The sequence below is a fragment of the Apteryx mantelli genome, chromosome 2, assembly GCF_036417845.1.
Source record: "Apteryx mantelli isolate bAptMan1 chromosome 2, bAptMan1.hap1, whole genome shotgun sequence".
Classification (NCBI taxonomy): domain Eukaryota; kingdom Metazoa; phylum Chordata; class Aves; order Apterygiformes; family Apterygidae; genus Apteryx; species Apteryx mantelli.
In genome coordinates this window covers 83730790-83744731 of record NC_089979.1, presented here as the reverse complement: position 1 = coordinate 83744731, position 13942 = coordinate 83730790, and the positions used below count along the sequence as shown (strand labels likewise).

Below are 13942 nucleotides of genomic sequence, written 5' to 3'. Positions count from 1 at the left end.
GCAAGGTACAAGGCATGATCGCTGCGTGCGTGATTGGTGTATTGATTGGCTACCTGTGACATAATCTGCATGATGACTGGCTTAGCAAAGTGTGTCTGTGAAACCACTGAAGCAGCTAACTTCTTAGTATAAATATGCTCAGAAACAAACAATAAATGTCTCAGGATGCAAAACCTCCTGAGTCCGTGCATTCATTCGCTACACTGAACAGATGGATTTCTTGCTCTGATTTTAAATCTATAGTTATTGGACAGTTAACCAGATCACAGTGATGCCTAATATGAATATATTCATGAATATATTACCCAGCAATTCTAGATGTTTACTCTGTAATCTGTAGGGCTGGTGAATCTGAAATGCCAAAGGGAGTTCTATGGGAACAACCTGGCTACCAAGGAGTACTAGTAGGCAATCAGCCAACAGGACAGGACTATGGCACCTCTCCTGTCAGTTACTGTGAGGTTAAAAATGTTTCCAGTTTAAGCATACATACTGGTAAGAGCAATATCTTTGGAGATTGTTCTATTACCTTTACATTGATGGATCTAACTTTTGTTCTTTTGCAAACTGGCAAAGAAACTTCAGACAGAGAAATGCCTGAGACATCTAACTGTTACTGCTATTAAAGAATGTGGTTAGTCTGCAAATAAAAAGAAAAAAGAAAAAAAAAGCTTTTGAGTTATTTTACAGAAGAAATGAAAGTGTATTAAGTCTTGACATCTGTTCTTCTGTTCTTTTGCTCTACTTAATGAGAATAAATTAATGGGTACTAAAAAAATCACAGAGGTGATCTCCCACTCATCATCTTGCTAAAATTACTGGTCATGAATCTTTCCTCCAAACTGACTTTTGTGAGGACCTTCCCCTCCCTCTTTCCCCACCAGGATTCCACTATCTTCATATACAGGAAATGCCAAATGGCTTGTGTGAGGGGGAGGAAGTTCTCTGCCTGGTTGTTTGGTTTCTAATATAACTGCAGGCAGGTGACCTTTTTATGCCAGGACACTCCGGCTTCGCTGTGAAGAAGCCAATAAATTGTCAAGAAGAGAGCTGTTCAGTGTTCCTCCTTGACCAATGGGTGGCCACAGCTTCCATTTACTCTATTCTGCTCAGAGGCTGCTATCAGTATTCTTATTTTTTCAGGCATTCCTATAGTGCTCGTCACTAAAAGAAGCTGAGTGCTTCACAAGCAGTTAATTTAATCAGAAAAATCCTCAGGACTAAAGTTTTTACATCTGTATTTTACAAATGAGAAGCTGAGGAACAAAGATGAAAGTAAAAAACATCTTCTAGTTTTGAGATGCATAGCTTTGAATTCTCAGTCTTAAAGGTTATATGGCTCTTTTTGATTCTTGTTCTCATTGCAAATACTTGACACTTTTGCATTTCAGGAACCTTTTTCCTCAAGTTTGGTTCTCAGAAATTCAAAGCTGTATAGGTAATGATTGCCAATACTTATTTTATTATTATTATTTTTTTAAAGATTTGCTAGCACTGTACATGAACTCTGTGGTAGATGTAGAAATGGAAAAAACTGTTTCCCTGGGCAGAATCCTGTTGTTTGTCAGAATATTTCTTCTGCAAACTGGCAACCTCTGTATCAAAAGAGGCAAATCTCTGCACAGAAGTCTTTGTACAGTATCCTTGATTCATTTCAAAAGCAGGTCTATTCTGTGCAAACTGCATGCTTTTTTTTTTCTTCCAGCCTCATTTCTACTGATGCTATTTAGGTCACAGCTTTGAGATGATGATGCAGGATTGTTTATATATCTTTGGCGTAATTGTGCATAGTAGCTGTCTAAAGTTTCTCTGCTGGGAATGTCATCTAGAAAGGTTATTATGACATTTCGAAAACTGTCTCTTGTTAATATGAATGAAACATGTTTTTTCTTCATGTCACACATGTATATATAGTGTGTATGTGTGTATATATATAAATAAATAAATATATATATAAACACATATACATGCACATACACACAGAACATGGACATTAGAAGTAATATTTTCTTTTTGTTCTATTCTTCCTTGAATGCATCAATAAACAGTAACAAACAAAACAATAATTCTCAAATATAGAAAATTTGGAGACGAGAAGATGGACAACAGTTTCCTTGCTATCATAGTTTTCACCAGCCTCTGAGTTACAGACAAGTTTCATCAACTTCTGCTACTAGTGTTGCTTGTGACAGATAAGTAACTGTATAATAAGCTTCATTGTGTCTGATGGACCTTCATCCACAGTAAAATAATTTAAATGGCAATTTAAATATTGTTACATTAAACCTAATGATCATTAGGTTTTATGCTAGCAATGTGTTGAAAACACAGTCATTAAATTTTCTTAGAATAAATTCATATTTTGGACTCAGCCATATTAAAATGCAAATGCATATTCATAAATAGCAAAGGCAAGGTGAGTTTAACTGAGTAAGAGAAAGTTTTCCTACTATTACTGCCCATATTTTCTCCTTATCTACATCTCTTCTGGATGCTGTTGTTAAAGTACTTTCTGGAAAAATATCTCTTGACTCAGCAGCAGTTGCAGGTACAAAGAATTTCCAGGATCACCAAACCATTTGTACTCAGAATTATAGGATGGGAGTTGTTTTTGAGAGAGGCAGGGGTATCATAAAAATGAGAACATGTGAATAACTGTACCAGAAGGTCAAAGAGTCATGGAGCTCTGTATCCTCCCCTTGTTAGTGGCCAGTAGTGGATGATTAGAGAAGACTGTAAGAATAAAGTGAGCATGTAGTGATACTTCCCTAGGACACTTCTATGGCCTCTGGCAATGTAAAATTTAGGGGCTTCTTGAAAGATGGTATTTTGAGCTTTTGATAAATTTTCTTCTACAATTTTGTTCAGATATTTTAAAATCCATATAAGCTATTGTTGTGTGCCAAATCTTGCAGCAAGGAATTCCACAGTTGTGTATGCATGCTATGTGAAGAATGATCTCTTTTTCTTTCATTTGAAGCTGGTATTTGTTGTTTTATTAAATGACTTCTGATTTTTTTTTAATTGAAAAACACAATGAACAAGAGATCCTTGCTTACCTTCACAGGTCATTCATGTTTTCACAGACATGTATCATATCTCTTATCAGCGGTCTGTCTTTCAAGCTGAAGAATCCTAGCCTGCCTCATTGTTCTTCACAAAGAAACCATTTTCTGCCTTTGATCACCTCTCAACCTCTTCTTTACTTTTCTATCCTTGAATATCTCAAGATGATAAGGGCAGCAACATTGAGTATAAGGGTATGCCAGACAACGGCGTAACAATATTTTTTTTGTTCTTTTCCTAATAATTAATATTTGCTTTGCTTTTTTTTTTTTTTACTTAACTCTGAGCTAAGATTTTTCTGCAATTATCTCTTATAACTCTGAGATCTCATCTGTGAATAATCATGGCTCATCACTGTGTTCATAAAGCTTAGATTTCTTTTTTTTCCCCACATGCACCACTTTGCATTAATTTAGCAGAGAAATCTCTATAGATTGGTGAGCAGTCATCTACAACTGTGAAGTATCCTTCCACTTGTAACTGGCCCTTTTCATTATTGTTCTTAATAATAATCATAAACAAACTTTGTTACTCCATTATCCATCTCCTTTTCCAGATTGAAAGATCACATTCTGAAGGATTCCACTAGTGGCCTTCCTTCACTATGATTATTGATCATTTATTCCTATCATTGATTTCCTGTCTTTTACCCAGGTGACTACTTTCCTTTTTATCCCATGACAGCTTAATTTCTTTGGGAATCTCTACCTTGTTAAACACTTTTTGGAAATTTAAGTAGACTGTGTCATCTGGAGCTCCCTTCTCCACCTGTAAATACTGTGACTGCTGTGATTAAGTCCCCAAAGGTGATGAAATCTTTTTCTGACTTTCTGTGGTGTGCCTGCAGCTGTCTTTCACTTCAAAACCACTCTTTTTTGAGAGCTAGTTAAACAAGCAGATTACCATACCATCTGGAAACCAGCCAAAACCACAGGTGTTCATTTCTTCTGTAACTCTTTGTAATGCTGAAGTTCCTGAGGGCAGATGTATTAGAGCCATGCATTATACTGCAGCCATTCTTTATGCATCATTGCTAAATTTACCAAAGTTCCTGAGTAAATTAAAATTTGTCAAAATAATTATGATCATCAAAACTTTTCAAGAATTACTGATTAACTATCATCTCAATTCTTGGATTTGCTGCACTTTTCTTATATCTGCAAGTTACACTACTTTGTTGTCCTGTAGTCTGTTTGGATCATAGAGGATGCTTTCTGGATTTAATTGTTGGCTTTCCTCTGGCATTTTGATGGATGTTATGTAATTAGAGTTTGTTCTGTTCCCCTCAAAAGGACAGATATAAGAGAGGATTGTTGAAAGTTTTCATGCACTGCACCTAAACATGGTTGCAAGTATTTTTAGAAAAAGTTTTCCTTACAATATAATGGAAATGTTCAGTAGTATTTTGGCAAGCATAAGCTCAAAATGTTATGTTTTTTCATAAGATTATAGGAATGTCTTTACCAGGTCAGAGTCATGTTGCCCAAAATTTCATCTCTCTTCAATAGCCAAAATCAAAGAAAGAGTGTTTGCCAATTTTATTTTCAAAGAGGTTTTTTTTATTATTTTTCATTGTTAATTTAGATTGACATCAACTTAAAGACAGCGAATTTTTCTCAAAAGTTAAATGTTTGGCTTGAAATTTTTGTTTGGGAACAAAGAGAAATTCACATTTAGAAAAAATATAACTTTAAAAATTGTCATTTTAATTTCAAAGTTGACAGATATTCTTTTAAAATGAAAACCAGGATAACAGCAAAAAGACAGAGAAAAAAAAATGAAATGCATTGTGTCAGGTTTATTGGATTTAGAAATGCTTATGTTGTAATTACTATTTTTTACATCTTCAGTTATGTGGAAAGTGATTTTTTTCAGCTAGTTCAACCATATTAGTATAGTGACTGACTATGCCTTTGCAAAACTGGAGTGATGACAGTGATGCCCATGACACTTTGCTGGAAAAAAATAATTACACTCACATGACACGGCTCTTTATATTTACTCTTATCTCCTTATGTTTACTATTTACATAATCTTTCTGGACATAATAGATACCACTGCTATGAGTAAATGAAGTTGTTTTAGCTTGAACATCTGTCTGCACTTCTTGCAGTAAACTATTGAGTGATTTCTTACTGTTCAAATGAGTATGATAAAAATAGTACAGTGTTTGAATGTTTCCCATAACTTTTGAAGTCAGACTTGTAGTTTGCTCATTTGAACAAAAGTAAGGAATCATACTCTCTTTTGTGATATGCTCATGTCATATATATGTTTGTAACTAGTTCCCAAAAAGTTCACTGATTTTTTTTTTTCTTTCAGGTACCCAGTGATGGGGGCAAACAAAAGTTTATTTGGTTTTTGTTTTTGTTTTTTTCTGCTCAAATCTCAGATAAACTCAGGAATGCTATCACATATTTTAGCTTCTGCTAGAATGAAAGCAAACAAGTGTGAAAAGTGCAAACTGGTGCAAAAAAACTATTTCAAGTGAGCCAAATGATTGGCTCTGATAGTTTCCACTATTTGTGATTAGCACAGTAAGCAGCTGTGTAGCCCTTAACAGCTATTTTTCTAGTTACTGGAGTAGTAACAATTTATAAGAAGAGGTTTGTAGGAGAATAATGTAGCAGATTTGGTTAATTTTCTCACAACTTTGCATAACAGGTAGCTTAAGAAGCCGTTCAAAAATTATCATGGGAAAATCAGATTCAATAGCAATATGGTCACATGGGACAGAGAGAAGAAATGGAGGGTAGTTGCTTGCTAGTATGTAAGGAATGATAGATGGTGATGTTACTTACAAGTAGTTTGACCTGGGACAACATTTTTTTCAGAACGGGTTAATATTGCATGCTGCTGAAGGACAAACCATGGAAATGTCTGATTTGAGGGAGGCAGAAAAGGAAGAGACTAGCAAGACAGTATGGTTGGTAGGTCTTGTGACAGTGAATGAGTAAAAAGCATCTGCATATACAGGGGGTGGCAGCTGATGGAAATATGTTGATGGGATGAATGTGAAAGATGAGGATTTTGATGGTTTAGGTATGTTTTAAATTCCCTGGTTTTTGAGTGTGCTCAGTCAGTTCTTACCACCAACCCTTTCCCTGAAGGCCCTACAAAATAGTAGTGGTCTACCATTATTGTTACTGTTCACATATCAGTTTGTACATGTAAGATCTTGCACACATAGCTCGCTTCTCATTAATAATCTTTTTTGTTTATTATTTTTTTTTACTTGTGGTAATGGACTCTAAGAACTCACTATTTCCTGAGGCTTCACTGGTTGCAATACTTTCAAATATGTTTCTGAATTTTTAAATATTCTGTCTTGTAAGTCATTTGTAGGTCCACCTGAAACACACTATTAATGTATTTTCACTTTGTTGCAGAAACTTCATTCAGGCTAAACAATATTAGGGCCTTTTTACATTTATATTTTGTATTTTACATGGTTCAGATGAACAGGTACTATTAGGGAAGGAGGCAGTTTGTTTTAAATTTTCTCCACTTTGCTGAATCATCTGGGAGTTTCATCCAATTCCTCACCATTGCAGGAATGTAAGAAGGTCACTGGGAAAATGCCCTCGATTCCTTTCTTCTCCCCTTCCATGACATCTGATATGCATGACTTTTAATCTTTTACTATAGGACCTTACACTTGCTTTCAGATGCTCTAACTCATTTGTGGCAGGTGGGAGCATGGACAGCACATCATTTGTGAACTAGGTATGTATTCTGTGGTTGCCTGTAATATTAAGGAGTAGACTCAGTTACTTGAATGATCCAGTTCCTAAAAATAGATTAGATATGCCAATGAATTACTGGCTTCCTGACTATTTCTTTTTACAATTTGTCTGCACAGGTGACTGCATGTTCCTTTTTCACTGGGCTAAGGTCTGGTTTACTGAAATGTTGTTTGTATGGTAAAGTCGATTTTTTTTTCCCTTTACTAAAAGGTATTGGGAAATAAAACTCCATGCATATGACAACTGGTAAAAGATATTTTCATTTATACTATTATATGATAATTTTAGTAATATTTATATATTCTTATATATTATGTATACTGCTATTTTATTTAATAGTACATACAGGATTAAATTTGCAATATTTGCTTCAGATTATTCTCAACTATTATAAAATAAATTCCTTGAACATAGTGATAAAGAAACATTTCCACATACTTAATCTTCAGAAGTAAGTACTGTAATGCAAATGAAAAGAATACAGTCTTATTTGTTATTTGCTGATGTGCTTAAAAAGTTGGGGAGAAATGTGTATTTTTTTTACTTCTGCAAACAGAACATTGGGATTCTTGCTGGATTATGCAGGAGTGTTGGCTAGATGTGTTTAACCAAAATCTTTATTTAGCAAAGGGGTGTCAAACAGCTGTATTATATCCTGTTTTATCTTCTGTCCTAATACATACTCAGTTTAAATATTTGGGGAGTCACTGATATCAATACTGCTGCAGGCAGAAAGCAGTACTGGAACCTAGCCTTGCATTTGTGTATTTAACACAAGAATTTTTGCTTGTTTTTTTGTACTATTGCCTCCCCTCCCCCCCCTCCACAACCCCCCAGTAAAAATGGAAAATCTTTTGCACCTGGAATATATTCAGTTGTTTGTGTCACCTATGGATAAAGTTAGATTGATTTAGTTTCTTCTCTCTTTTTGTTCTTGGTATAATTCTGCGTGTTTTGTCCTTTAAAAAAATACTGTAAAAAACTGTATCAGTAGTGTGGTTACAGTATTGTGACACTTTAATGGTAAACTGTACTCTTCGGGGACTGGGAAGGAAGAAAAAATTAGATCCATTTCACCAAATAGACATAAAAAAGAGAAACTGTATGACCTATAACACTTTTGCATAACTTTACAATGCTGATTATCTAAGAGGTTTCTTAATATTCTCTGAGTTATTTTCTATTAGAAAATAGCAAAATTCTTTAGCTAATGAAAGTATTACTGAATGCAATGAGGAAAAATCCATAATCTTCAAAGTTTCTTAATGGATCAAATATTTTAACCTGATATCAAGTCAATAAAAATGTGCTCTTCATTGCACCAAAGTAACTTGCATAATGCCACTGTATTTAGCTTTCAACTTCACTGGGTTTAATCACCCCATTAAGGAGAAGAAATGTCTGATGCAATAAGAATGCAGCATTTCACTTTTCAAATGACTAATATATTTTCAATATCTGTTGATTTTATGCCAGTAAGAAGTTAAGGGTGATGGAGGAGGAGGGATTATCCTTCAGATATGTTTCTTCCACAGGAATTAAGTAAATGCAGACCCCATTACGTCCTGCTTTTCCTCTGAAATTATTTCATCTCAGAAATGTTCCAAATCCCAGAGTGCTTGTTTACAAAATAGATTTGTGTAATCTAAAGATTGTGGGAAGAAATACCCATCTCAAAATGCCTTGGGATATCTACTTTGTTTTGTGATTGCTAGAGTGTGATTTCTGTTATATCAACTTTCTTTTTTACTAGACTTTTCCAGGGCCTCAGAAAACTCTGTAAATCGGGTGAGGCATGGTGTAGTTTAACAGACATTCAGCTTTGTCTGCCTTTAGCCTGCTGCTTTAAAGCAGAATATGCTACCCTTGAATGGTTACAATCTAACACGCAATAGTTTGTCACCAAAGGATTTGCCTTCGGAAAAGGATTATACTTGAAAATGGTTGTTTAAACATATTTTTACACTTTGTCCAATGTAGCTACAGATTACATATAATGATGTAATTAAGAATCAAAACGGAAGGCTGTAGAACAACTAATCTCACTTTTTGAAATTAATTCTTCGTGTTTTGATGGATTAGTTGTACCAGCATGTTTTCTGAATTAGGTAGTTCAGGTAAAGACAAAATAGTAGTTCGTCTTCCTAAAATAAGATACCATTAGTTCAGCTCAAAAATAAAACAAATTCTCTCTTAAACACGATGACTGTGGGAAGCAGCACTTTTGAGCAAGCAAATAGACGTGTAACTTAATCTTCTCCCTGTGAGCACAGGCACTTCAGACTGTGTTAAATGCATGCAGTATACTGCTGCATAAAAGTACTAGCAGCTGGCTGTGCTCTCGTTGGAGAAATGTCATGCTCTCTTCAAGCCTGGGATCGATGGCCACAACAGGCAGGCAAGCATCAACATAGTTGTAAAAACTGGTTTATTTCTTAAAAATAAATACAAAAATATAAATATAAAACATTGGCAGATAGAATTCGATGAAATGAAGTTGCACAAACTTTTTTTTTTTAAACCAGCTGCATATTACACTTATTAACACCACATGTACATTTTGTTTGAATTTTCATGTACAGAACAGGACATACTGTTTTTTTTCTTCTTTGCCTTCTTAAAAGCGGCACTTGCAAGGGCAGGACATGTACCTAACAGAAGCGGCTTGTGCATGAGGTTGCTTAAGGGAGTATCACCCTGTTCAAATTTCTGAAGGGAAGGTATTGTTTGTTTTACTTACTAAAATTGACAACACTGAATTTCCATAGCTTTGGCTCTTGGAAGGTGATTAAATAAAATGCTGTATATATTCCATGTGAGCATCCTACTAGAAAGAATGAATGACATTAATGGACAAACCGAAAACAAATTTTAAAAGGAAACCATTGTGCTGAGTGGCAGGAAAATTTTTCTGAATGTTAAATACTGTTGAGTGCAGAAGGTGTCTGTAAAATTACTTCTGCTCAAAGGAACCAAAATGTAGCCTACTGCAGGTTAAGAAGCGTCTTTGTCACTTTCTCCTCCACCGTACATTTCAGCAAGCTTATTAAACCGAGGGCCCCACTCTCGGAGGTAATCATAGTTTTGGTCTCCTTCAGTGGTGCCCGACTCCAGTGAGCTCAAGGATTCAGCTATAGAATCATTGCCTTCATAGGCGTAGGTTGCGAGCGAGTCGTACGGCGGCGCAGAAGGGTCAGTATCATGCTCTTTTAGCCTTTGGTTAATGAAATCTCGGACATCTGTGTTGTCTGGTGCTGAAGGAGTCCTCCGCGGTACAAATAACGTTTCGGGGATAATATCTCGTCGAAGCTTCTTGTCTTCGATAGCTGCAGGATTCCTCAGTGTGCCAATATCAAAGGCTTGGGTGTCTTCCTCTCCACCGCCTTCGTCGTTATAACTCACGATGTTGTCTCTGATGTCCTCTTTAGACAGGATCAAAGGCTCCTTCTTTCGTTGCCTCTTCAGAGCAGCAAACAGCACCACTATGACTTAGAGAGAGAAAGAACGGGTCAAGATTCCAATTTAAAAATTTCTTACTAGCAAGTCCATCAGATAGAAGAGCTTTATTTCAGCTACTTTTCACCAATTTATTTCTGTCTGATAAATGGATAAATATCACTGTCTGTATTACAGTAGCACAGTAAGGGCCATATCAAAATGTGCTATTTTGCACACACATTGTGTGTGATGCTTTATGGAACCACAAGCTTGTCTACGTGCTCCTTCTGTAACTTTGATTAGCTTTAAAATAGCCAGGTCTATTTTGAAGATCTTTTACCTCTTCTGAGTTCAAAGTATAGTGTTCAAACTGTATTTGAGGTGAATTACAGTTCATTCAGCGATATTCTGAAAATCACAAAATGGAGGCTTTACAAAATTTGCGATGTTTTTGATAACAGCACAGAAACTTCTGGATATACAGTGCTTTAGTATAGTAAAATTATTAATTTGTGGCATATTTTGTGTGAAATATATACTGCATATTGACTTTTGATGGCTATTTAAATAAAAAAAGAGATTCTCTCTTAAAAAAAAAAAGTTAAGACATGAAAGCAATTTTTGAATATACTATTCCTCCTCTCTGACCCTCCTCTTAAAGAGAACTTAATGAAAGAACAATAATGAGCTGCTGGTTGCACACTGATAACAAGCTGGGCTATGAATTCTTATTCACAATGTCCAAATTCCCAGAGAAGTTGTTTTTGGTTTTGCATTTTTTTAAAGTTACTGTTGAATTCTTCTTGCAAATACCATGATCATTAATTTTACCAACCTGCATAGTTTTGTAAAATGCCTCAGGCCTGATGCATTAGTTCATATGGAGAAAGATACATTTCTTTTTCTTACCTAGCAGGATAACGATGCAGAGGAGAATGGCAATCAGTGCCCCTGTGCTGAGGCCAGCAGGGAGGAGCAGGGCCTCGGCGTTGCAGGACTGCATGTTGCCCCGGCTGTCGCAGGCACACACGCGAATGGTCAGAGTGCCCGTGCTGCTCTGGATCGGGTAGTCGTTGTCTGATATCACCACAGGTAGAAGGTAAGTACTTATTTCATGTCGACTAAAGCCATTCCTTCTTGTCAAAATTCTGGCAGTGTTATCTAGATTGATTAAAATATACTCTTGTATAGTATATGAATTTTAAATGCATAGCACATATAATACATGCAAACTACTTGTCTATTTTACATCAGTGACAGTATTTTGAAAGTGGCCACTCCTGATATCATAGTGGTCTCTCTCTTTTCTAATGACATTCCCATTTGATCAGAAAGCTATTTATGACTTTTATGGACATCCAGCTTGCTCCTCTGTGCCTCTGCAACGCCTTTGCACGTGAGTTGAAAAGAGGATTTCCCAAAGCTTAACATATTTTATAGATTACTGCATGCAGTGTGCCACACAATTCCATTCCATGGCTTAATGCCCTGAAATGAAGTGGCCAACAGAGAAAAAATAGCCTTTCATTTCACACTGTTCAACACACATTCTGCTTTTAAAGATTCTTTCTATGGATCATCTGTGATAATACTCAGAGGAATGCTATCTATAAACTCAGTATGAGCACCAAAACACTTTCAACATACTGTAGAACAATGAATTATATACCTCAGCACATAGAGCAGAATTTTTTTGGAAAAATTGTCTCAGGAATTCAGAAGATCGATGTGAAAACTGCACAGTTCTGAGAAGTGAACTTACTAAATTGTATTTGTAGCAGACAAAGTTTCGTTGTCTGCAGTACACTTCAGCATCGAAAGCTGTTCACTGAGTGGCCAGAGAGACGGGAAGGAGAAGGTGCTGGGGCAGGAATGAGTAATGAGGGGGGACTATTTCTTCTATGGTCAGTGCACCTTATGTTTACAAAACTGTAAGCTAACACTAGTGTTTCTAACTTCATAGTCCCAAAGGGAGAAAATACAGATTCATTCTCCAGGAAAGAAGGAAAAAATCTTTTTCATCAAACCTGTGGTCTCTCAAGGTAAATGGTTACCCAGGCTAAATTAGAAAAACTTGTGCAAGAAAGAAAGAAAATAATTTTAGATTGGAAAATATATCAGCGTTTATCCCTCTAGAGACTCAGAACCTAATCACCAGGGTATATACTTTGTTTAAAGTATTATTATTATTATTATTATTATTATTTTTTTTTTTATGGCCTGCATGATATGAAATGTAAAGCAGTTCTTTACTGTATCCTTTCATTGGTTTGGGGTACTTGTAGGTGTTGGGTATTTGCTAAGTGTTTTCATTAAACAGCAGAAACAATGTGTTAGAAAAGACCTTTAAATACCCCTACTGCTGGAGATTTTATAACGCACCCAAAGAATTGATTCTAACGCTTCACTATTTGTAGTGTTAGAATTTTTGTCTCTGCTATCTACTTTAAATCTTCCTCATACTGTTTGCAGCCTGTTACTTCCTGTAATCTTCATCATGAAAAGGGGAGTATTCTCACTATCTTCATGTCTTTAATATATATGAAGGATGTTACCATATCACCTCATGTATTTCTTCTGCAGTCTAGAGTCCTCTCAGTTAATCACACTGATAATGAAATATAAAATGGGTGTGTATGACTTCTCATCTTGTCCCATTCCCCCAACAGAAGCTTCTGAAAGTTTTCCGTGCTAATAGTTGAAGAAAGAATGACAAATGATCAAAGGAAAAGCCACAATGGCCATGTACTTTGAGTCATAAGTGTTTCATTCATCATCATAAAGGAACAAAACAGAAAACTAGGAGAATCAGAACTGTGACAGAAGTCTAAAGTGAAAAATCTCAATTTAAGAGGTGAACTATTTTTCAAACTTTTTTCCCTCCTTCAGTCAGGAATTATATTTGGCTACTCACCCTGAACCAACACTCTAAATGATTTTCTTTATAATCGGTTTCATCCTGTTCTAGTCATGTTAACTTTGCCTCCTTTACACAGAGGAAAATACAGATGTCCTAAGCCACAAAGATTCAGTTAAAAATATTTTTGTTATTATCGTTACAGGTTTCAGCAGCCATAAAGGTTTTTCTGAATGTTTATAGATATCGAAAGCAAATTCACGATATTGCAGGAAGATATGTCAGATAGTAAACATAAAGCTCCTTTCCTGGGCTAGGAATGTATTTTACCTTCATTATCCTGAACAGTGAAGTTTGGGTTAACAGCAGCTAAACTGAAGAAAAATTTTTGTCCACCAAGTGGGTCATCTTTGTCTACTGCACTTATAGTCTGAATAAGCTGCAAGAAGAAAAAACAAATACATCTAGGTATTTGATACAACTATCTGGTTACTTTCGGAATATCTAAACTGTTAAGAAAGCTTCATATCCAAACTGCATACATACTGATTTAATACTTAGTCTGTAAAATGTATTAACTGAACAAATTAAAGAGTTTATCGAATAAGCTTTCCAACAAGAACATTATTGGAAAACACACATTTTATGTACACATGTAAAATCGCCAGCTTCTACCTAATTTAGTTCTTTTTGCTTCTTTTTTTGATATATATCTTTATAAATACATAAAGGACAAAATTACAATCAAACGAGCTCATGAGAGTGGAATTCACAGGATATTTATAGTTTTGTGAGAAGAATGGGATTTTAGCAAATATATTTTTCATAAGGAAGT

At 35.5% G+C, this 13942-nt stretch overlaps 1 protein-coding gene and 1 long non-coding RNA gene across 2 annotated transcripts in view; one reads left to right on the top strand and one right to left on the bottom strand.

The window, feature by feature from the left end:
- Positions 1-9241: 9241 nt before the first annotated feature.
- Positions 9242-13942, bottom strand: part of CDH10 (cadherin 10) — a 100840-nt gene continuing 96139 nt past the window's right edge. The window contains exons 11-13 of the mRNA XM_013952901.2: positions 13438-13546; positions 11160-11411; positions 9242-10300 (exon numbers count right to left, since the gene is read on the bottom strand). Coding sequence (XP_013808355.2) covers positions 9807-10300; positions 11160-11411; positions 13438-13546 — 855 coding nt within the window. The 3' untranslated portion in view covers positions 9242-9806. The remainder of the gene's footprint in view (positions 10301-11159; positions 11412-13437; positions 13547-13942) is intronic.
- On the top strand, positions 11338-12999 carry LOC136991272 (uncharacterized). Its single transcript, XR_010883375.1, has 3 exons — positions 11338-11349; positions 12214-12292; positions 12920-12999. It is a non-coding gene; the product is annotated as an uncharacterized lncRNA (long non-coding RNA).